The sequence below is a fragment of the Sphaerulina musiva genome (genome assembly GCF_000320565.1).
Source record: "Sphaerulina musiva SO2202 unplaced genomic scaffold SEPMUscaffold_10, whole genome shotgun sequence".
NCBI classification, from domain to species: Eukaryota; Fungi; Ascomycota; class Dothideomycetes; order Mycosphaerellales; family Mycosphaerellaceae; genus Sphaerulina; species Sphaerulina musiva.
This window is the reverse complement of record NW_016017392.1, coordinates 1,263,689-1,286,143: the sequence shown is the minus strand read 5'-3', so window position 1 is coordinate 1,286,143 and position 22,455 is coordinate 1,263,689. Positions and strand designations below refer to the sequence as shown.

General features: G+C 52.0%; 6 protein-coding genes across 6 annotated transcripts; 4 read left to right on the top strand and 2 right to left on the bottom strand.

Annotated features, from left to right (window-relative positions):
- Positions 1 to 159: 159 nt before the first annotated feature.
- On the top strand, positions 160 to 1,888 carry SEPMUDRAFT_151581 (uncharacterized protein). The gene is made up of 2 exons (XM_016906905.1): positions 160 to 1,392; positions 1,461 to 1,888. Exons 1-2 carry the CDS (start codon positions 299 to 301, stop codon positions 1,567 to 1,569), a joined length of 1,203 nt encoding a protein of 400 aa, XP_016757750.1. The 5' UTR covers positions 160 to 298; the 3' UTR covers positions 1,570 to 1,888.
- Positions 1,889 to 10,326: 8,438 nt separating this feature from the next.
- Positions 10,327 to 12,444, bottom strand: SEPMUDRAFT_135978 (N-terminal nucleophile aminohydrolase; the record flags this gene model as incomplete). Its single annotated transcript, XM_016902746.1, has 3 exons — positions 10,327 to 12,017; positions 12,071 to 12,270; positions 12,326 to 12,444. The coding sequence occupies 3 exons, from the start codon at positions 12,442 to 12,444 to the stop codon at positions 10,327 to 10,329; spliced, it is 2,010 nt and encodes a 669-aa protein (XP_016757749.1).
- Positions 12,445 to 13,238: 794 nt separating this feature from the next.
- On the top strand, positions 13,239 to 15,012 carry SEPMUDRAFT_151578 (Actin/actin-like protein). The gene is made up of 4 exons (XM_016906904.1): positions 13,239 to 13,373; positions 13,433 to 13,683; positions 13,738 to 13,784; positions 13,836 to 15,012. Exons 1-4 carry the CDS (start codon positions 13,339 to 13,341, stop codon positions 14,826 to 14,828), a joined length of 1,326 nt encoding a protein of 441 aa, XP_016757748.1. The 5' UTR covers positions 13,239 to 13,338; the 3' UTR covers positions 14,829 to 15,012.
- Positions 15,013 to 15,249: 237 nt separating this feature from the next.
- On the top strand, positions 15,250 to 17,397 carry SEPMUDRAFT_72493 (DNA mismatch repair protein MutL; the record flags this gene model as incomplete). The annotated part of the gene is made up of 1 exon (XM_016909995.1): positions 15,250 to 17,397. One exon carries the CDS (start codon positions 15,250 to 15,252, stop codon positions 17,395 to 17,397), a length of 2,148 nt encoding a protein of 715 aa, XP_016757747.1.
- Positions 17,398 to 17,468: 71 nt separating this feature from the next.
- SEPMUDRAFT_128244 (Cloroperoxidase) lies at positions 17,469 to 20,111 on the top strand. Its single transcript, XM_016902205.1, has one exon. The coding sequence runs from the start codon at positions 18,699 to 18,701 to the stop codon at positions 19,974 to 19,976; it is 1,278 nt and encodes a 425-aa protein (XP_016757746.1). The 5' UTR covers positions 17,469 to 18,698; the 3' UTR covers positions 19,977 to 20,111.
- Positions 20,112 to 20,662: 551 nt separating this feature from the next.
- Positions 20,663 to 21,666, bottom strand: SEPMUDRAFT_72488 (uncharacterized protein; the record flags this gene model as incomplete). The annotated part of the gene is made up of 4 exons (XM_016909994.1): positions 20,663 to 20,968; positions 21,065 to 21,269; positions 21,325 to 21,421; positions 21,491 to 21,666. The coding sequence occupies 4 exons, from the start codon at positions 21,664 to 21,666 to the stop codon at positions 20,781 to 20,783; spliced, it is 666 nt and encodes a 221-aa protein (XP_016757745.1). The 3' UTR covers positions 20,663 to 20,780.
- Positions 21,667 to 22,455: the final 789 nt, after the last annotated feature.

The following is a 22,455-nucleotide window of genomic DNA, read 5'->3' as shown; positions in this document are numbered from 1 at the left end:
CCACAACTGAACAACCGCCGACCATTGTCATCCCCCATCCCGACTCGGAGTCCACTCGACTCCGCACCACCACCTCTGCCTGACTCGGAACCTGCGACAGAGTTGCGTCAACGATGCGATAGAACGACCTAGCGCTTGCTGTCGTCGTGCTCATCACTGCCGCCGTCGCTGATCGCAAACGCACCTCGCTTCCCTTCTACCTCCATTCATTCCACCGGCCCATTCGCTCGTTTCCTCCCACATCACGCCACCTGCCCTCGATTCCTGCTACACCACTGCGCCCACACCTCTCTCTATCATGACCGAAGACGCATCAACTCCACCCTCCATGGCAGATCGGGAACGGAGGAGAGGGAGTCTGGCGAGGAGGGCACTACAAAGTGTGCGGGCTGTAATGAACCGACGGAGTAGCGGCATCAGGAGCCCGACAGCATCTTCGAGCGCCGAGGTCAGGAATGTAGCGGCCGTGAGGATAGTGGAGCCTACAAGCAGTGCAAGTGTCGGGGCCGAAAGAAACGACATTCCGGGCAGCGTCATAGAGGATGTAGGACCTATAAGAGCGGTAGAAGCTCCGGTGGTGTCTCTTGCTGCTATGCGCAATACAATCGAAGTGGATAACAGTGACGACGACGAAACCGTGGAGCCATTATTACCGATGAGAATGGGACGGTCTGGTCTGTCGACAGAGAAGGCGCGAGAACTGTTCGCTCAGCATGGGTTCCACTATGAGCTCCGAGGCTTCCAGCCGCATCAGGAACCACCAAACAAGATACGACGTGTGGAAAAGCCAATCCGACTACGAGTCCATTACACATGTCACGAGTGTCAAAGGAAATTCGGCGTGGAAAAGACGTGTCTGCAATGTGGGCACCAGCGATGTCGAGTCTGTGCAAGAGATCCACCGCGAAGAGTGAAGGAGTTGTCAGATCGCTCTCGAAAGTCAATGCAGGCAGATGAAGCTGCCAAGGCAACCGCTGCTGCTGTTGCATCGACGGAAACTTGTGCCAAAGTGCCGGCCATTGAGCCAGCAGTCCCTGCTCCCGAGAGTGCTCCAGAGATGCTTACTGGTCCATTGCTACTGGATGAAAGCTCCGAGTACACGACCGAGCCACTGCCAAAGGACTTTGAGTTCACCATGTACGCCCGACCTCGAACAGGCATCCAGACCATGTGGAGAGCCGACTCACGGCCAAGAGTCCACAAGCAATCTCATAGCGCTTCACTCACATCGTCAGAGGATGATGTACCTATGGTCAGAACCGTCAAGCGAGTGTATCGAAAACCTCGTCAGCGGGTGCGATATACTTGTGAGAACTGTTCGACTCTTTTCATCGAAGGTGTCCGTTGCTACCAGTGCGGGCACGAACGATGCCAGCATTGTCATCGTGAACCGTAAGTCATTCCCTTCTATTCTTACCACTGTGCCACGACGATCAATACTGATAATATCTTCCTTGCAGGCCCAAAAGAACGCCTCCACAACACGACCCCGAAGTGATGCGATCTCTCGCTGCCAGAATCGCGTCCTATAACTACGGCCAATCTTCTGGCGTTACTGCTTCAGGATAAGAAGAACATTGTTATGAGTTTGGTTCTACTTTTGGCTCTTGCATTTTTCATGCGATTCTTTCGATGCTCATTCACGATACCAACTTGTGCTTTCTTCCTACCGAATCGATCGTGATTTAATTGGTGGGATTCTTTTCGATTGAAGAATTAGGCTTTGGGGGAAATAAAGAACCGACAGGAAAACATCACTTTATTGAGAAGAAGAAGGAAAAATGGAAATGGCAAGCATTGCATTCCATTGCATTTGAGATAGATCCACAGCATACCCTTATCCTTACGACGCAAAAAGCCTGTGGTATATACTACACGTATGTACCACAGCATACCATACCATTCCGTTCATTTAGGGTATCGCGCGCATATCATTCATCGCAAATCATACATACGCTGGTCGTGACAACCTGTGCACTCTATGACATCCTGTTGTTGAGGATCACGTCTTCGTCGTCACTTGCACCTCCCCTCCCTCCCCTCCTCCAACCTCCTTCCTCGCTTCTACATCCCTCGCTTCGGACCCGAGTCCAGCCATATATCTCCTCGCTAATGATGATGGCGTTTGTGGCTTACCTTTTTCCATGTTTCATATACACGGAGTCTGGACCAGGACTACGGGAATCGGGCTTTTGTTTTTCTATCTATCTTTCTACTTTATCCATTCTTTTCTTTTCTTTCATTCTCTTTTTGCTCAGAAGACTATTTACCTGCTTTACTATTTTGGTATGTTTCACTTTTTGGTTTGGTTTGGTTTTGGTTTTGGTTTTGGTTTTTTAGTTTAGTCTCGATGCTGGTCTGGTCTCGGTCTCGGTGGACTGTCCGGGTTGCCTGCTTGTCCGGGTTGGAGGCGGACTGGCGGGTGTATTGCGGGAGAGAGGCCATAAAAGATACGTATGGATTGGTCGGATGCGTAGGGTGGTTTGTTATGTGGTGGTGGTATGGATCATGTCTCTTTTTATTAAGAACTTGATGCACCTATACCTATACCTTAGCTATCTACCTACCTACAGGTACCTAATATTGAAGTTACGAGCTAGGTATGGATGGTATACAGCGCGCTGTAGCTGTAGCCACCTTACAGTATACATGTATACATACTGTATCTGTCTGTTGTGGAATGATATCATCCCGTATAGACATCCTTCCATCCATCTCCATCCATCTCTATCCATCTAGTCTCCAGCCCTCGCCCAAAGTTCAAAACTACTTAATACCAGATCTAGACTGATTATAGAAATTGCATTAGAGTTTGAGTAGAATGGTTCTAGCGCCAGAATAAACCAGAAAAGTGAAAGAAACAGCCACAAACAGCCTATCTCCTAAAAAGCACACTGTGATGAGGGGTATACATACGTAGCGTAGCTACGTGTTGAAAGGATCTCCGGTAGGTATGGTATCTATCCGTCTTTTTCCTTCTCCCTTTCCCAAATACACGAGAAATTGCATTTGATGGGAGAGTTTGCTTTTTCTGTAATGGTATGATTGATTCCCGTGTTCTTGGCTCGCTCCTTCGGAGGGGGGGCTGAACTTCAATTGCCACGTTTTTTTCTAGAAACTCCCTCGCTACCGTTGTTGGGAGATACATATTACGGCTAGGTTCTACCTCCTAGCATAGTAATGCTGCTGATGCTGTGCATTATGCAGCTGCGGGTTTGACGAGTGAGGAGTATATTAGTCGAAATGGGAATTTAGGGTTCATATATCCACTACCTGTCTCCTCCTCCTCCTCTTCCTGAGCCTTTGCATCGGATCCTTGGCCGGCGGGGGCGGGCAAGAACTCCCGCTGGATTTCGTGGAAGTAGGCTTACTCTGCAGTCTGCACGGAATACATGTGGCTTTTTGATAGTTTGGGTACGGTTTGATGGATCCATGCATGTTACCGCAAGGTAAGGTTGGTGGCGAAGCTGTAGAGGGGCCAGGGTTTTCCATCGAGTGTTCTAAAGATGCCTCTAGAAGGCGGCAGGGTGTGACTATGGATTTTGTGGTGGCACGCTCTTGCGATCAATAGCTTGGGATGGATAGAATAGGTACTCAGCCATGCAGTACTTGGACTTCACTTGACTCGCAACGGGAGGCTGTATGTGTGACTACGGTCCAGGTATCTCGGCCGAGCCTATGTCAGGTGGAACGGGCCGTCTCGGACGTGCACTCGCGCTGGGTCCTCGGTCCTTGCTCTCGGTACCACGTCCGTTGCCGTCCCAGAAGTTCAAGGGAATGGTCTCTGGTTCTCTTCATCAACATGCACCACAATCAGGTTTGGGGTGTGATATGCATGCAGGAGCGGAGGTTTCGAAGCGCTGGGACATTGTGATGATGGCGCAGGTCTAGACTGTCAGGTCGTGCTGGCCGAGTCACCACTGCAACCGTATTGATGACCATTCGATGCAGAGGCTTTTGGGACGCGCTGACTTCTGTCCTGACTTTCTCCGATCTACCTCACCAGCAAGAGGGAGGTGTAAAGCGTGACGCGTTGATGGGAATCAGAACAGACGCGATACCAGATGCCAGAGTTCGGGAACGCAGGTTTCCAAGAAGATCAATTCTGCTATTGGACAGACATGCATATACTCCACACGGTGGTAGAAGGTGTACCGCTGTGAACCTGGTTATCTCGGCCATTGCAAACGCATAGCATAAAGTCAATGCTTGTGGTATGCAGCTCTTTCCCAGAAGGCAGGTCGATCGCTCGATTCTCATGTCTGTCCCCGCAGCAACGTGGACCACGAGACTCTTTTGGCGGACTGTTCAGCCTGGAGAAATCACTTGCCGCAGAGAGTCTGGGTCAGAGAAGATACAAGTGACGCTTCGAATCCGTCCTGCGAGGTTTGTCCGAGACTCGACTCAACTGCTTTCCATTGCCCGTTCTGGATACCGTCGGATCTATCGAGGAAGAAAAAGAGGTTAGTCCAGTGCTCCTATGGCAGACTAGGAGGTACAGGTACCCTCACTCCTATGGATGATGGAAGCCAAGCGCACGAGCTGTCCTGAGGCAGAACACAAATTCAGAATCAATGTCTCACATCTATAAGACCTATGACATAACTCACCGGTCGCTGTCTTCCGGGCCCCGGTGGTCCAAGTCATGGTCCTTCACTTATGTTCTCCATGTGTTAGCGTGCTCCGAACAAGGTAGGAGGTGCCTCCTCTATTGCATACCTGACGCTAGATTTCGTCCGAATGCCAGACTGAAGAATTGAGGAACACAGACAGGTGACGAGTGCGACGTCTCTCGTTCTGGCATCAACCTGGAAAGTGGGATGGACGACGTGGTTGGTTTCAGGCACTGGCTTTCGCACTGGAAATAGCAATCCAACCATGTCGATCTAGAACCATCTTTATGGTACAAATGGCATTGGCCTTTGGACATCCCACGTTTTCGTGCACGCACAATATGATTGCCCACAGCCTTCCCACTGTCAGCGAGCTCATATTTTGGCATTGTGCTCTCCATCTTCTTTGTGCTCGAGGGCCGGGTCCGCACACGCCTCTACAGTGGCTACAGTAACCTAAATCCTACCCAAGACCCTTGGTTAGGTTCACTCATACAGCCCAGCTATAGGTACGAGGTACATGTAGTACAGCTATTCGTCCCTCTCACCGCCCTGCTTGTCGTTGCTGTGAACCGCTGTGTCAAATGAGAGAACTTTGGTGATGAATGATGGGATACTTCGGTACCATCGGAACGACGCATGGCATGGAAGCATGGACGTGCTTACGTAGTGAGGAGCGAATGAGCGAAAGGCTTTTGGACACGATGTGCCACTCCAAAAATTCCTCCGAGAGAGTGATCATGCAGCATCATGCTCCCATGCGTGCGCACACCATAATGCCGCTTTCGACTTCCTAGCCGTTGACCCTGACTCAAGGAGACATCAATTCCTTTGTCGCTGCCCGTGCCGCCTTAGCACACACCTCTTCTTCTCGAGCGGTGACTTGCGCGCGCGCATATTGTATGCATTGCTGCGTCGCCATAGCTCTCTTGACCGAATCCATTGCTGCTCCCTCTGACGGCCGCAGACGCTGATTCTTGAGCTCTTGTAGCCAGAGAGGTCTACGAGCATATCCAAGGATGAAGTTTGGGCAGCAGCTACCTCGCCAGCAGGTGCCGGAATGGGCTTCCGCATACATCGACTACAAGGCATTGAAGAAGCTCATCAAGGCGGCGAAGGTGGCGGAGGCACAGAGTGGGGAGCCGGATCTTGCTGGTAGACGACGGTGAGCAAGCCTACGAGGCACATTAGATAACCTAACCCGTGCGACAGAGTTCTTCTTTACTCTTGATCGCCAACTGGAGGATATCGACACCTTCTACAACCGCAAATATGCCGAGATCTCGCGACGCCTACGACTCTTGTACGACCGATATGGCGTGGCCTCGAAGCTCAAAGATGGCATGGAACAGGAGGATATACAGGATTTGACAAGCACTTTGCTCGAGCTCCGTGCAAGATGCCGCAACCTGAACTGGTATGGAGGCGTCAACCGGACAGCTTTCGTTAAGATCACGAAGAAGCTGGACAAAAAGATTGAGTCCTCGAGACACCAGAGCCGATACTTGTCCACCAAGGTCGACCCCAAGGCCTTTGCAACAAGGAATAAGCTCAATCTGGACATGCGTAGCATCAATGACTGGCTGATGGCTCTGACTGCAATCAAGGTGGTGCCCGACGATGGATCGGTGCACTCGGGCAGCTCGGGGTCGATACATCGCATGGGCTCCCGAGCGTCACTCAAAATCTCCTCCGCCGCGTTGGATGCTATGGAGACTGCTATCACACAAGACGACACCGCTGAGCTCTTCAAGTTGACTGAGACCCATGTGCCCAGCGCCACGGGCGACTCACTCAAGGGACTCTACCTCGATCTGCTGCAACGAGCAATCTCCCACAAGTCACTGAAGTGCATCAAGTCGTTGTTGAGTAAAGTGCCTTCGATCGACGCGGACGACGATATCAACAAGCGCAATTGTCTGCACAGAGTGGTCATTGCAACAGGTCGTACTCGAGCATCGGAACACTCCGGCGGCTTCCATGAGATCGCCAAGAACTCCAACTACATCAATCCTGCCGAACCACCTTCGCGTCTTCCAGGACAGTTCAAGGTAGAGGAGCGTGATCCCGAGCGAGAGCCCTTCCCAGACGACAGCATAGAACGACTTCTGGCTTTCATTCTCGACCACCTCAGCCAACAGCAGCGACAGAGTGTGCTTTCCAAAGACACCTATGGCCGCACCCCTTTGCACTATGCTGCGCAGTATGGTCTGGTGTTTGCCACTGAGATGCTCATGAAGCACTTGCAGGATTGGCATCTGTTCGAGGTGTCGCAAGGCATTGACTCAGAAGAGTGGCAAGATGAAGAAGGATACGCCCCATTGCACCTCGCTGTCATCGGTGGACATTATCGGACGACCAGAGCACTCCTGATGTCGGACGATTGGAGCGCCTTCACCGATGCACGATTGACGAATAAGCACGTCGAGAAAAGCGGCACGTCTCTCGCATTGGCGACGAAATCGAACTTTCACAAAATTGTCAAGCTATTGGTCGAAGCTGGAGTAGACGTGAACTTCCAGAACGAGCAAGGCGACACCGCACTTCACATCGCTGCTAGGAACGGACATGAAGACTGTGCAGAAGCCTTGCTCGCCGCAACTGAGGGAAAACACCGCATCAATATCGAACTGCCCGACAAAGACTTTGGATGGACACCAATTCACATTGCGTGTGTTAATGGTCATATGGGTGTTGTCCAGCTTCTGCACAAAGCCGGTGCCGACATCAACAAGAAAGACTACTCGAGCTGGACGCCCATGGAGCATGCAGCGTTGCGAGGACACATTGACATTGCTCGCTACTTGCATCAATACAGCCCGTCACCAGAACTTCATGCGAGCCCGGAGTTGAACGGACAGGTTTCGGGGTCGCCACCCAATGCTGTTTGTTCCACGTTGGAAGAGCGGCGATCGAATGGCGTACCCAAGGAAGACGCCAAGTCCCGCATTCCTGAGCCGGTCAAGTCTTTCGGCCATCGATATCTCACAGATGAGTCCATGATTCTCGTCAGTTTGGGCACGCTTGATGAGAACAAGGACCTGAAGCCGATCAGCCTCGAAGACATCGCCATTGCCGATGCTCATGCCACCCAACTGGATACTGCTCTGTCCTTGGTAGTGACAGCGCAAGGCGCGACCGGCGAGGAAACGGTCATTGATCTTCCCATACACGAGGAGATCAGCACAACCCCGATCGTCTTTAAAGCCAAGGACCCGTCCAAGGTGAAGCTGTTCTTCGACCTTGTGCCCACGTATGCGGGTTCGAGTGAGAAGCGCATCGCTCGTGCTGCAGCCTTGTTGTCGAGCATCAAGCCTGGCGTGGGCAGCAAGCGTGTCACGCTTCAAACCGATCTTAGCATTCCTCTGCTGGCCGGGCAAGATTTCGATGTGATTGGGGCGATCAACTTCAACTTTCTGGTCATCTCGCCGTTCCAACATCCGAACCTGAACATCAGTGAGGAGAAAACGTACTGGACCAAGTCATCCACCATGGTCATCGGGCATCGTGGACTTGGCAAAAATGTCTCCGCAAAGACGTCGCTGCAGTTGGGCGAGAACACCATTCAGTCCTTCATCACTGCTGCCAACTTGGGAGCATCCTATGTCGAATTCGATGTACAGATGACGAAAGACCATGTGCCAGTCATCTACCACGATTTCATCGTCAGCGAGACTGGCGCGGATGTGCCCGTGCACACCCTCACCCTGGAGCAGTTTCTTGCTCTGAGTGATACGCCAATGACCTCGCGACCATCTTCGCCTCCCACTACCAACGGGCGGAGCGACAGGAACGGCGATATGCGTCGTGCACAGCGTTCGTACTCTGTGGGCGCTCCCATCATCGAGGATAAGACGAATGATCGCCTCAAGCATACTCGAGACTTTAAGACGAAAGGATTCAAGGGCAATCGCCGCGGTGACGTGATCCAGTCACAATTCACAACACTGGAAGAGATGTTCCGCACCTTACCGGAAGATGTTGGCTTCAACATCGAGATGAAGTATCCCATGCTCTTCGAGTCCGTTGAGGAAGAAATGGATACCTATGCTGTGGAACTCAACCTCTTCGTGGATACTGTGCTCAAAATGGTATACGACAGGCGGAAGAAGCGCAACATCGTCTTCAGCTCCTTCCATCCGGATCTCTGTTTACTATTGACATTTAAGCAACCTTCGATACCAGTGCTGTTCCTCACGGACGCTGGAGTCGCTCCCGTGGGTGACATCAGAGCGTCTTCTCTACAAGAAGCCATCCGCTTCGCCTCGCGCTGGAACTTGCTCGGCATCGTCAGTGCCGCAGATCCATTTGTGCTATGCCCACGTCTCATCAGCGTGGTGCAGTCGTCCGAGTTGGTGTGTGTCAGTTACGGAACTGCGAACAACGACCCGGCGAAGAGCAACCTCCAAGCGGACTGGGGTATCGATGCAGTGATTGTCGACAGCGTCGCTCGCGTGAGAAAGGGTTTGACGGAAAAGGTCACGAATGGCGCGGAAATCGCGAAAAAGAAACCCGAGCCCAATGGCGTCAGTGAGCTGACGAAAGAACTTCATCACAATCTTGCTGTTGCCAATGGCGGCAAGCAGGAGGCTAAGACAGTGGCGTGAGACCCCTCGAAACCGAGAGGGCACTGGAAGAGTGGAAATTGATAGAGCCGCCTGAAGTGCTCGTGGCGGTGATTGATGGCGTTTTGTTATTTTCATTTTCATTTTTGACAATTTTGTTGTTCTTGTTAGGCAAGGTGGGCAACAAGTTACTGTTTAGCTAGGTAAGGTAAGGTAAGGTAAAGTATTGATTGTCAGGTGCGCTGTATGTACGATTTATTTCTGGATGGTGTTCCTTCCTCACTCACATGTTATCAAAACAAAAGAAAAAAAAAAATAAGATCTCTCCGCTTGATATGATTCATGTACCTTACCTGCCTCACCTACCTACCTTGACGTTCTTTGGCAAACTGATAGAGTTAGGAGTTTTGTGTGCCCAGGTATGTACCTGGTAGGTATCTATTGAAGCCGTCCGTGTTCATATACCTGACCCTTCCTGAGTTCCAGATCGGACCTGCTAATGTAACTAGTTGGACCCAGACAACAATGTATCCCGAGAACATCTTCTGAAATGACTTTAGCAACACGGCAATCCCCTCGACACTGGAAGAAGTAACTCCCCCGGGGGCTGTGGGCCCAACCTGGGTTTCACGATGAAAGTCGGTAAGTCCCTGTATGTACTTGGTAGCATTTCTGAACGAAACCTGCAGGTCAGTCAGATTTGGGCTTGCTTTGCTGTTCTGGAAAAGCCTACAAGTCCGGGGCGAGGCCATGCAACCGACCACAGACAGCAGTCACCAACTTCGCCTGAGGTGAGAACATGTTACAGTTACTATGTCCTCGGAACATCAATGCCACGCTTTCGCAGGCATTTCCCAAAGCAGGAATGCTAAGCAACGACACCAACCAGGGATTGCGTACTTCTCACAGTCTGCCAGACGAGAGTCTAACAATTCGAACAGATGGTGGAAGATGTCGGGAGTAGATTTCAGCGCTCTATTGTAGAGGTCCAGGTATTGCAAAGAATAGCAAAGCGGAAAACCATCTTCGTCTGCGCGGAGCTTTCGTCGAACACTCAGGTCCGAATTTATAAGCAACGAGGTCTCCTCTCGAGCCTCTCAAAAAGCGCAGGTCATACTCTCTGCTAGGCTCACCTCGGATTGCTTTAATCATGATTTCATGCTACTGCGCCGCCATCTAATCGGACGACCCCCCTGCGCGATGGTCCCGTGTCCGTTGCTGCGACTCATGGTGCAGACTGGCATTCTCTCGTCAGAGTGCATACTCGCCAAAGCGAAACTGTTAGTATTGTGCCCGAAGTACAACCATGCACCATCCCTGGTTCTCTTCACGCTCAACATTCCAATGGCACTATTCGAATCAGAGTATTTTACGCTGGGATGGCCCATGAAGTCCTTTTCGATGAAGCTTCTTATGGCGCTCTCCTCGATGCATTCCTCAAATGTGCCTTTCTTGGTCTTCTTATGGGAGTGGTAAATGCGATCGCTGCAAACCGAAGACGCCATGGTGGTAGACATCTGTTCGCCAGTGCCGGAAGTAACGGTGGCGACTGTGGTCTTTTCCTCGTCATCGTCCTCGACAGGCACAACGGTAGCGCCGATGCCGATGAGCGCAGCTGGCCCAACGCGACCTCGATGCTTCATACCAATACCGCCGGAAGAGGCTCCACACGCGATGTTGCCGTACATGTCAATGGCAATAGCCCCAACCGTGTCTGTTATGTGATCCTCGCCATTGTTGGGGCCCGGCCCAGGTATCTTGCCCGGGGCGTTAGCAACTTTGGCTGGTCCTGGTGATGACATTGGACTCGAAGCCTCTCGTGTTCCAGCGACTTTAGCTGGAGACGGAACCGGACTGGAGGCTTCTTGTATGCGGATGACTTTGGGTGCTTCGTCTGCTAGAGCTTCCTTGCTAGGTAGATTCGATCCGGGCTGTAGGTTTTGTACAGGCTCAGTGCAACAAGCACCAGTGCTATGTGTCTGTGGCGGACAAGGCCGTGCCGTCGTGCGAGATGTTCCTGACCCAGAAGATGGGGTTTGGTGGCCGTCAGTGCCAAGTCGCGCGGTGTCATCAGAGTCCGAAGCAGAAGATAGACGCCGAGAATCTGATCGGGGCCGGTGGGAACTAGGTAGCACTTGGCCTTCACCCTCGCCGTACTCTGTGTAAACATCCATCACGTTTTCGTCGTCAAGTATGCCGAAGCCATCATGCATACTCGCTCGATGTGAGTGAGTGGCAACCGGCTTCGAGGAGCCGTGAGTCAATGGGCGTTTGACCAAGTTTTTGAATGGGACAGGCGGACCTTGCGGATCGCTGTAAGTGTCTGGATGCGAGTCCGAGTCGTCAGGCGTGGTGTCAGGCGTTCCTGCAGCTTCGCTGAACGACACGCTGGACGTCGATGGTCCCCTCGAAGAGAGGGACTCTTCCCGAAGATCTGACGGCGGAGGTGAAATAGGCTGTGCATCGTTGTACAGCGATTCTATCAAGGCCAACTCGCGCTTTTCGTGGGCCTGGCGTTGTTGTTCAGAGTCAGTAGTATATTCGACTTGGTGGCGGAAAATTTCAGCTTGCGAGCCCGTGGAAAGAGTATTGTAGGTGCTCAAATGATCACGGGCCTTGTGCCGATCAACCTTGTTGAGGTCTCCTCGCCACTTTTGCCATCGATGTCTAGCGAAAGGTGAGATAAGATAATCGTGGGGCATGATGGGCATGCCATGCGCATCCGCAAACTGCCTCGCGCCTTCGCCGACCAATAGGTTTGGTGGGACACGTCGCAGAGACAGAGATTGCGTGGAATGATCGAGGACTTGTCGCGCGAGCGAGATTGGATTTTTGATCTCTGCAGGTGATGGTCAGCTCTCGCTTGCTACGTTGTGTCTGGCGAGGACTCACGAGCAACAGCACCAGCAGCTCCACTCCTGCCGAAATGATCTACCACGATAGCGTCACACTCTACCACGCCATCGTAACCCAAATTGCTGCCGAAACCTGCATTGGTGATTTCCCGGTCCTCGAGAACACGAATGGCGATTTCGACAGCATCGACCGCAGTGCCGCCACTCTGCATAAGCCGCATAGCTGTTTTGCACGCACTATTCCATGTCAGCCATTGTGAATCCACCCCATACCACCGAAAGTCTCACATACTCCTCACATGCCTGCAGATGGTGTAGCTCGTTATCCTTGCTGTGATAACCGGCTCCAGCATGCACGAAGATGCAGGCGATATCTGTCTTGTGGCGCCCTGGCCTGGCCTTCGACAACATGGTTGATGTTCTCTGCTTAATCCTGGCCGACGTTGAGGCTATCGTATATCGACGGAGACGCAGACTCGCGCGCCAGTCCTGTCCAGCAGCTTCTCGTAGGTCTGTAGAGGTCGCGAGACTTAGTAGGAGATTGCAGCACGGGAAAAAAGTTGGCGATGAAACGAGCGACTTGTGTCTGCTAGAGGGCGAGGCCCGGAAGAATGTGCAAGCTGAGCGCAGTGCTGGATGGAGCAATGTCAGTCGAGGAGGCACAGCAGAGAGGGAGAGTGAAGGTGAAGTGAAGTTGAGGTGGGAATGGAAATGGAAATGGAAATTGAGGTGGCACACAGAGCCTCGACCCGCGCACGTCTGAGGGGAGGCTGTTTCTTCCTCAGGTCCCACCGACGGACAACAAGGAAAGAGCGATCTTTCTCGCTTGCTGCTTTAGGTAGTAGGTAGGTGGTTCTGGTCGCAGCAGGTCGCGCCTTCGCTTCACGTCGGCTTGCACGTGTCAGCGAGGTCCACCTACTGTAGATACCTTAGGCAGGTAGGTACAAGGTAGTAATGCACGTGTAACGTCTCTCGATCAGTCTGCTACGTGGATGCGGCTGATGGACCTTTCAATGGCCATCCAGGGCGGCTGTGTGATGCAGTATCTCCTAGGAGGTAAGAAGAGGGCAGAGGAAGCGTGATGTCTGGTCTCCATGAGAAAGTCTTGGCGCCCCGCCTTCCAGAAACACTCTCTCGGCGCTTCCCGCACCTGTAGTTGCGTAACTGTCAGCAAGCTGGCAGACAGGCAGGCAGGCAGGCAAGCAGGCAGGCACAAACCTACCTTACCGACGCGACCACTAGACACGACATACTTACGCTCTCTCATCAGCACTGCAGGCGGCTACCGAAAGCAATACCGCCACTATGGCGACGCAAACTCCTGCTGTTGTCATGGACAAGTATGCTTGCGCCAATGCCTCGTGCCTTACTACGCTCAACACCGCTAACTATGCCCCAGCGGCACTGGCTACTCGAAACTAGGCTTCGCCGGCAACGACTCTCCTTCGTTCGTCTTTCCGACCGCCATTGCCACCAAAGCGGCCGGTCAAGCAGGTGGCAGCTCGGGCTCTGGCCGACCTGCTGTTGCAAATAAGCCCTCGTTCTTGACCGGAGGCGCGGGACCAACAGGACATTTGTCCGGCAAGAGGGGGACAGAGGACTTGGACTTCTTCATCGGCGATGAAGCACTCGCCGCGTCGGCTGGACCTGGTATGCATCGTTCCTGGTAGTATCGGGGGGACATGTATTGACTGCGTGGAACAGGCTATGGCATACACTACCCCATACGGCATGGTCAGATTGAGAATTGGGTAGGGAGGACATGCGTGAGACTATCGAAGATTGTCTAACCCATCGTGCAGGACCACATGGAGCGCTTCTGGTCGAATAGCATCTTCAAGTACCTCCGAGTCGAACCGGAAGACCACTACTTCCTCCTTACCGAACCGCCTCTCAACCCGCCTGAGAATCGCGAGAACACCGCCGAGATCATGTTCGAATCATTCAACTGCGCCGGTCTATATATCGCTGTGCAGGCTGTCCTTGCTCTGGCCGCGTCCTGGACATCATCGAAAGTGCAGGATCGATCATTGACAGGAACCGTGATTGACTCTGGCGAGGGTGTCACGCACGTCATCCCAGTTGCCGAAGGATATGTGATTGGAAGTTCGATAAAGTCCATTCCTATTGCTGGACGAGACATCACGTACTTTGTGCAATCATTGCTGCGAGACCGAGGAGAACCAGACAGCAGCTTGAAGACTGCCGAGAAGATCAAGGAGGAGTTCTGCTACGTGTGCCCAGACATCGTGAAGGAGTTCCAAAGATACGATCGCGAGCCCGATGATCGGTTCAAGCAGTATGTCGTTCGACACCTGAACGGACGCAGTGTGACAGTGGATGTTGGATACGAGCGCTTCTTGGCTCCCGAGATCTTTTTCAATCCCGAAATCTACAGCTCCGACTTCCTTACGCCTTTGCCAAATATCGTCGACACAGTCATTCAAACATCGCCGATCGATGTACGAAGAGGTCTATACAAGAACATTGTGCTATCTGGAGGCTCTACACTTTACAACCAGTTTGGACGGAGGTTGCAACGAGATATCAAGCACCTGGTGGACGCACGGATTGCTTCGTCAGAAGCGCGCGCAGGCAATGCAGCAAAGTCTGGAGGTCTAGACGTGCAAGTCATCACACACAAAAGGCAACGACACGGCCCCTGGTTCGGTGGCTCCTTACTCGGATCAACCCCAGAGTTCCGCAGCTACTGTCATACGAAGGCCGATTACGACGAGATAGGCCCCAGCATTGTTCGAAGATTTGCGTTACTCGGCGGTCCAGGTAGCACATGAAGCGTTTACGCTCTGTGGCAGGGATCGCGCGCTGCCATAGTGATTTGCGACATCTGTTGGGCTTGGTCATTAAAAGTACGACAGGCCTCAGGTCTACATTCTAGCGACGCAGACGTCATGACACGGCACACCTCCTTCACGTAGATATGATATACAGCAAACCACTGTTTTCAGTACTTGAGAGGAGACACAATACCTTACCGTTGTAAAACAAGCCAGTCCATCCTCCATGTGACTTTATAAACAGAAAATGCAAGAACGATGAAGTCTCCTCGGCAACGCCAAGCCGCCACGGCGCGCGCCGTGCGGAAGGCAGCCACTGACCCGAGACGCGTTTCCAGGTTGTCTTTCGTCGCCACCACTATCGCACTCCCATACCGTACCAGCTGCTGTAATCGCGTTGGCACTGGTCTAACACGAAATGGACGCATCGAAGTCGTCTTCGCCTCCACGAGGGACCAAACGTAAGGCGGATGAGATGCAAGCCCCGCGCCGCATTCGTGCCCTTGAACAAGACGTTGTCAACAAGATCGCAGCCGGAGAGATCATCGTTGCACCCGTCCACGCTCTCAAAGAATTGATCGAGAATGCAGTGGACGCTGGTTCCACCAGTCTCGAGATCCTGGTCAAGGAAGGCGGCCTGAAGCTGTTGCAAATCACTGACAATGGGTGTGGCATCAGCAAGGACGACTTGCCCATACTTTGCGAGAGATTCACCACATCGAAGCTCAAGTCATTCGAAGATCTCCAGGCCATTGGAACATATGGCTTCCGAGGCGAGGCTCTGGCCAGCATAAGCCATATTGCGCATCTTGCGGTGACCACGAAGACGTACGATTCCAGCTGTGCTTGGAAAGCACACTATGCTGGCGGAAAGCTCACTCCAGCAAAGCCGGGACAGTCCGAAGATCCCAAACCCTGCGCTGGAAGACAAGGTACGCAAATTTCTGTCGAAGATCTCTTCTACAATGTGCCGACTCGCCGCCGCGCCTTCCGATCTGCGAGTGAAGAGTACGCAAAGATTGCGGAGGTCGTCGGCAAATATGCAGTGCATTGTCAAGGTGTAGCCTTCTCGTGCAAGAAGCACGGCGAAGCTGGTGCAGGTGTTGCCGTTCCAGCCAATGCCAACATTCGCGACCGGATCCGTCTCACACAGAACAGCAATGCGGCGAATGAGCTTATAGACTTCCAGATCTCGAGTGACCAGTATGGCTTCAGAGCTGCTGGACTAGTCAGCAACGCCAACTACAATGGAAAGAAGACAACCATGTTGCTTTTCATCAACCATCGATCTGTCGACTCGTCTGCCATCAAGAAAGCCATCGAGCAGACATATTCGGTGTTTTTGCCGAAGGGAGGAAAGCCTTTCATTTACCTCAGTCTCGATATCGACCCAGCACGAGTCGATGTAAACGTGCATCCGACCAAACGTGAAGTCAACTTCCTCAATGAAGACGAGATCATTGAGCTTGTTTGCGAGGAAATCCGTACACGATTGGGCAAAGTCGACACCAGCAGGACGTTCATGACGCAGAGCCTGCTCGTTGGAGCGGGAACGCCAAGTATCTCGAAGACGAACCCATTGCCAGGCGCATCCGCAGCAGCAACATCTCAGCGCCCGCCCACGAGGCAGACTGGCAGTTCAAGGAAACCATATGAGAACAACTTGGTCAGAACAGATGCGAAGAGTAGGAAAATCACGGCTATGCTACCGCAGGCTCAGCACCAAGAGTTGCCATCTCATGAACCCGTCTCGGATGACATCGAGTATGAATATACTGACAAGGAGGCAACGATTTGTCGCTTGACTACGATCAAGGACCTTCGTGCCTCGGTCAGGGAAAACATGCACAACGAGCTGACCGACACTTACGCCAACCACACATTCGTTGGCATTGCTGACGAGACGAAACGCATCGCCGCGATCCAGGGCGGGGTCAAGCTCTTTCTCGTGGATTATGGAATGACTGCCGCGGAATATTTCTACCAGCTTGCATTGACGGACTTTGGTAACTATGGAAGTATTCGGTTCAACCCACCGCTAGCACTACAAGACTTGATCCAGATTGCAGTGCAGCAGGCCAGAGCAGCGACAGAATCAGACAATACGGACGTGGACTGGGACAAGGTTGCTGCTGCAGTGACGCAGCAGCTCATCTCCCGCAAAGACATGCTTTTCGAATACTTTGCACTTGAGGTCTCACCAGAAGGCAATCTCCTGGCCATACCACTTCTGATGAAGGGCTACATGCCGTGTATGGCTAAACTTCCCAACTTCCTACTCCGGCTAGGACCACACGTGGACTGGTCAGACGAGAAGGGGTGCTTCCAGAGCCTTCTTCGAGAACTTGCTAGCTTCTACGCTCCAGAAGCATTACCTCCAGCACCACAGGAGGGACAGACAGAAGCTGAAGACATGGCTGAGAGACGTCGCCACGTGCGTCGCGCGGTGGAAAATGTGCTATTCCCCGCGTTCAAAGCGAGGCTGGTCGCCACCGCTAGCCTACTGAAGGGCACCGTCGAAGTGGCAAACCTCAAAGGCCTCTACCGTGTCTTCGAGAGATGCTGAAGAGTCGATTGAAGCTTCCCCACGGCGTGCTGTGGGCATACCAAAACCAATATAACTTTCGGCATGCTATTATCGTACATCCCGTTTGCTTTTTCGATACAGCAAGCCTTGCCGAGTGGCAAGCAGTATTTTGCAGACGCTGTGCACTGCTCCTTCCTTTCTTGGCTTCACGTGGAAGTAGTGCGCCTCGACATGTAACCGCTACCCTCGTGTAGTTGTGCTGATCGACAGTACCTCTACCTCCTACTACTCATGCCTACCTACTTTTCTATCATCTAGCACGGACTTTGTGGGCTGGACCCGATCCTGGCTGACCAGTGGCACGCCCCCAGCAACAACGCATTCATGGCGTGGAGCGCCACAACGTCAAGCAAGTTGAAGCATCAAGCCCCATTTGAGCTTATTCTAGTGCCTGATGAGATCTGCACAACAACGCGAACGACCCAATCATAACCAGGCAGCTTCAGTGATTTTGCCACCGCCCATATCTTTTCGAGGAAGGTCACAGGCCGCTGGAGGCGTACAGAGTGGCACATTCGTCTGCATGGATGGCATGATTTATTTCACCGAAGCTGGCAGGCAACTGTGGTTCAGCACATCGAGCCTGGCAGCATATCGAGTCTGGCCTGGCGGATTTGAGTAAACTTCCAGCGCCCGCGAAGTCACGCGGGCCACCAGAGTGGTCTGCCCCCGACGGGCGAAACAGCAAGAAACGCCACCTTTTCGCCAACGCCGAGGCTTGGAGGAAGCTTTGGGATATTTGGAGAGGCTTAATTTTAAGACTAACGACGATCTTTCCTGATTGACATCGCCATGTGGGTCTTTCCCAGTTACTTTTGGGACCACTGTAGCACCCTAGCTGCTGCCGGCTTAGCAGTGATCAGTTCATCACCCCACAATTGGTCACGGCTCGTACAGAATTCTGGAAATCGGCCTCGCTCCTCATCGCCTTGGCTGGTTCGTTTTTCGCGCTCGACCAATCAAAAGGCTCACAATGCAAATGAATACTGCCCAGCATGACCTCACGTCCCCGTGCTGCAGCACTGAACGGCCATCATCTGCCATTACTCCTGCTACCACCTCCTCTCCTCCTGTGTTTGTGGTTCGCAGTCACGCGCCGCTGAACTCAGAGGCTCCACTATGGGGAAATCCAGGGTTTGTGTGGAGGTGCCTCGGAGGATCAACATCTTCGACGACGAGTATAAGAGATGCGGATGATCCATACTGCAACTGTTGCTCTTCATCTTCATCCTCAACCTCCCTCACATCGCAGTCTTCTCACCCCAAGGACACCGATCATCATGAAGAGCATCATTGCCGCGTCGCTCATCACGAGCGCATATGCTTTCCCCTTTGTCATGGACGTTTCTGGCGTCGATAGCTCTGCCATTCACGCCGAGCGACGACGAATTCGGCGACAACAAGTCGGCACTGGCGGTGGTGCGGAGGCTACATGTCCATTCAACGCCAACCACGTTCCTGCCGCTCCGGTCACTTCGCAGTACCCTTACAACAATGCAAAGGACGGGAAGCCAGGTAACGGCAAGGGTGGATACCAAGTCCCAGCCCCAGGCGATACAGCCCACGCTTTCGTTGCACCCAATCCAAAGACCGACATTCGAGGCCCTTGCCCGGGCTTGAACGTCGCTGCCAACCACAACTTCATTTCGCACGATGGTGTCGTCACATTTAACGAGCTCGTCGACGCCCAACAGAACATCTACAATGTTGGCTACGATCTGGCGAATCTCCTCGCTCTTCTTGGTCTCACCTTGACCGACGGTGACCTTGTTACCGAGAAGCTCTCCATCGGTTGTGATGCCACGTCACGAACATCGATCTCACCGATACTCACGGGCAGCGAGCCTGGTCTCGCCGGCCACAACAAGTTCGAGGCCGATTCATCGCTCACCCGAAACGACTACTTCACCAGCAACGGTAACAACTACCAGTTCAATGGCACACTCTTCCAGCAGATGACCGAAACCACTGGTGGTTTGTACAACCTGGAGAACCTGGCCAAGTACCGCTACGATCGCTGGCACGCGTCTCAGGCAGAGAACCCCAACTTCTACTTTGGTCCTCTCAGCTTGCTGCTGTTTGGTGCTGCTTCGTTCTTGTACGAGCTCATGCCATCTGGCACCAACAACTACACGCCAGACTATGCCACTATCTCCTCTTTCTTCGGTGCTCAGAAGAACAGCGATGGCACTTACTCATTCAACAACGCCGAGCAGCTCCCTGCTGATTGGACGAACCGTGTCGATCCATACGACAACGGCAAGGTTACGGAGCAGATTCTCTCAATGTACCTGCTCCACCCCGTGCAATTCGGCGGCAACACCGCCGACGGAAAGTTCGATGTCATCACATTCGGAGCGATCCAGAACGGAACCATCTCACCAGGTCTCGATGCCAGAACCACTTCTTGTCTGCTCTACCAGCTCGCCACGCAATCCGTCCCGTCATACCTCAATGGCCTCATCACTCCTACCACTGAAGCCCTCTCTTTCGCGCTCACCAAACTTTCTGGCACGAACTTTGCCAATCTGGGCTGCCCAACACCACTTACAAAGTAGACGGAAGAAATAGATGTGTTAAAGAAGTTAGCGCGCATTGATTGCAGAACTTAGCGAGGGGAAGAGACCCCAATTGTATATACACATGACCTTTATGAGCTGCTGTTCAGCGCTAGAATTATACAGAGTAACGACAAAAACAAAATAAAACTTTAACAAAATGATCGATCGATATTGAACATGTTTCCGTTTCTTCTCCTCTCTTCTATTGAACGGTTCTCGTTTTCGTTTTCGTTTTATTTTATTTTTTCTTTTTCTTCTTCTTTCCCCTCTCTCCCTTCCTTTTCTTTTCGTATTCCCATATCACACACACACACACACACACACACGACCCACCGAGTAAGTAGCACTTTCTAGGTATACTTTTCCAAGTTCCTTTCCTCTTTTGTTTCTTGTTCTTCTTTCTCAAAAAGACCTGTAGGTATTCACGGGGGATGTTGCGGGGGATGGGGACTTGGTAAACTGTTGTGTATTATTAATTTTGTTGTTGTTCTGGTTTGGTTGCTTGCAGTTTTATAATATGTTCGTTCTAGAAGGAAGAGGATTTAAAATTCACAGATAACGGAGGATTGAAACTTTCGTTGTTTTTTTTTTAGATGTTGAAGACATCAGGTAGGGTAATGTAAGTAGGTACATAAAGACTCGTCGTGTAAATGAATGTAGGCAGAGATGCCGTGGACTTTTTTACTTTTCAATTCTTTTTCTTTCTTGTGCAAAATTTGCGCCATGATACGGATATATAAATCCGCATAGATCCGTTGTGACATCTTGCAGTCAGTCAGTCAGTCATTCAGTCTCTCTCTCTCACACCAAAGTCGTAGAGTTGGAAGCCGCTCTTTGGTTGTCCGAGACTTGGGAAGTTTCCACAACCACGCCGCTTTCTTTGTCGTTTTCATCAAAGCCGACGCCCAAAGTCTGCGGGGTGCCGTTTTCGCCCCCTTCTGTAGCTTCGGGTTTGGTGATCCAGTGAAGAGTAGTGCATGCGATGAGTGCTAGCAAGGAAGGATTGGAGTCAGCGGATTGGTTTCTCCTTTTTTGTTCTTTCGACCAAAAGGAGGATGAGGAAGGACGGGAGTATGTGACCATACCATCTATCTTGCAAGTCATGCAACAGAGCCAAGCAGGCTCTCCATTGAATAATGTCAAGGAGATTTTGACGGCAGCGGTTGACAACATTGCAATCACTGTTCCGATGCATGTTCGTATTACCACTTTTCGTAATGGTACGAGCAGGCCTTGACCTCCAAAATGTACCATCACAAGCGGTATCAAGAATCGAATTGTCAAGTAGAGCTAGGCAGATCATCAGCAAAGTCATGCTACCAGCTTGGGCATCGTGGGGTCGTACGTAGGAGAGTACCTCCACCAGCAAAAGCGGTATGAGTGCATACATCTGTATGCCGATGATACAGATGTCCGCAGGCTCTAGCACGAATGCTACGCGGCTATTGAAGTTGTTAGTTAACCCGCCCAAGGAAAGAGCATGGCAGATGCCACAGAATGAGGGTGCCTACAATTTAATCGACAGCACCGTGACAGTAAAGTACGCTGAAAAGATCACAATGTAGCTCAGGACGTAGTCTGGAGTCTTGTGTCTTGGAGTGATGGGCCATGAGATGATATAGGCGCGCTCGATCAAGAAGAGGAAGGCGGCGGCTTTGCTCGCGATCCACAATGTGAGACCTGCCATGATATGTCAGACGGGAGTTCTCCTTTTCGCACGTTTCTCTTGCCCACTTGCATGCCAATATTGTCGAGTCGCAGAGGCCCTGAGTCTTGGCCCGGATATGGATGACAACGGTCAGAATGAAGACGAAGAGAAACGACGCGACGTACGTCTGCTCCTTCTGTTAGCGCAGCCTTCCTGATCCGCAACACGACGGGAGCTGTGTTTACGAGGAGCAGGGCACAAGAAGCAGCTGTAAACGCTTTGTGTTTTGCTTGATTCAGTCTCTGCCAGAAGAATAATGCCATCACAGGCAGCGCAACCATCGACGTAAGCAGAGACGCAATTTCTCCTGGCAGAGGGAACTTGGCCTTGACGACGGTGGTGTCGCTGATGACTGCCCGGATGGAAACCATCGTTGCTTGTGCCGTAGAGGAAGGTGCTTTGGTAGGCTTCGTGCAGAACGGAGGCGGGGACGTTCTGGATGGTGGCTCGCTGTCGTTCTCACTGTCACTGTCGCTGTTGCTGTTGCGCTCGCTGTTTCTACTGTCGCTTCTGTATGGGACTTTTGAACAGAGCGCGTTGCAAACTCCAGCATCAGAGCTTCTGAATGTGCTGCACAAACACCGAAGATCTGCCACGATGCTTCTAGGGATGAGGTGGTGTACCTTGAACCTTAACGATATTTGCACAATGATCGATCACACGTCAAGAAACAAAAGAGTGCTACCATAGGGCCCGAATGCGATCAAGTCGAGAACAGCGGTAGGACGCTCGGGTGATGTAGAACATGGCGTGGTGGGTATATAGGCA

What these genes read in the sequence shown, in the direction of transcription:
- SEPMUDRAFT_151581 (XM_016906905.1), top strand. Translation starts at nt 299, where the DNA reads ATGACCGAAGACGCATCAACTCCACCCTCCATGGCAGATCGGGAACGG. An exon ending in CAGCATTGTCATCGTGAACC is followed by an intron (nt 1,393 to 1,460) that starts GTAAGTCATTCC and finishes TCTTCCTTGCAG; the next exon opens with GCCCAAAAGAACGCCTCCAC.
- SEPMUDRAFT_151578 (XM_016906904.1), top strand. Translation starts at nt 13,339, where the DNA reads ATGGCGACGCAAACTCCTGCTGTTGTCATGGACAA. An exon ending in CCTGCTGTTGTCATGGACAA is followed by an intron (nt 13,374 to 13,432) that starts GTATGCTTGCGC and finishes ACTATGCCCCAG; the next exon opens with CGGCACTGGCTACTCGAAAC. An exon ending in CGCCGCGTCGGCTGGACCTG is followed by an intron (nt 13,684 to 13,737) that starts GTATGCATCGTT and finishes TGCGTGGAACAG; the next exon opens with GCTATGGCATACACTACCCC.
- SEPMUDRAFT_128244 (XM_016902205.1), top strand. Translation starts at nt 18,699, where the DNA reads ATGAAGAGCATCATTGCCGCGTCGCTCATCACGAGCGCATATGCTTTC.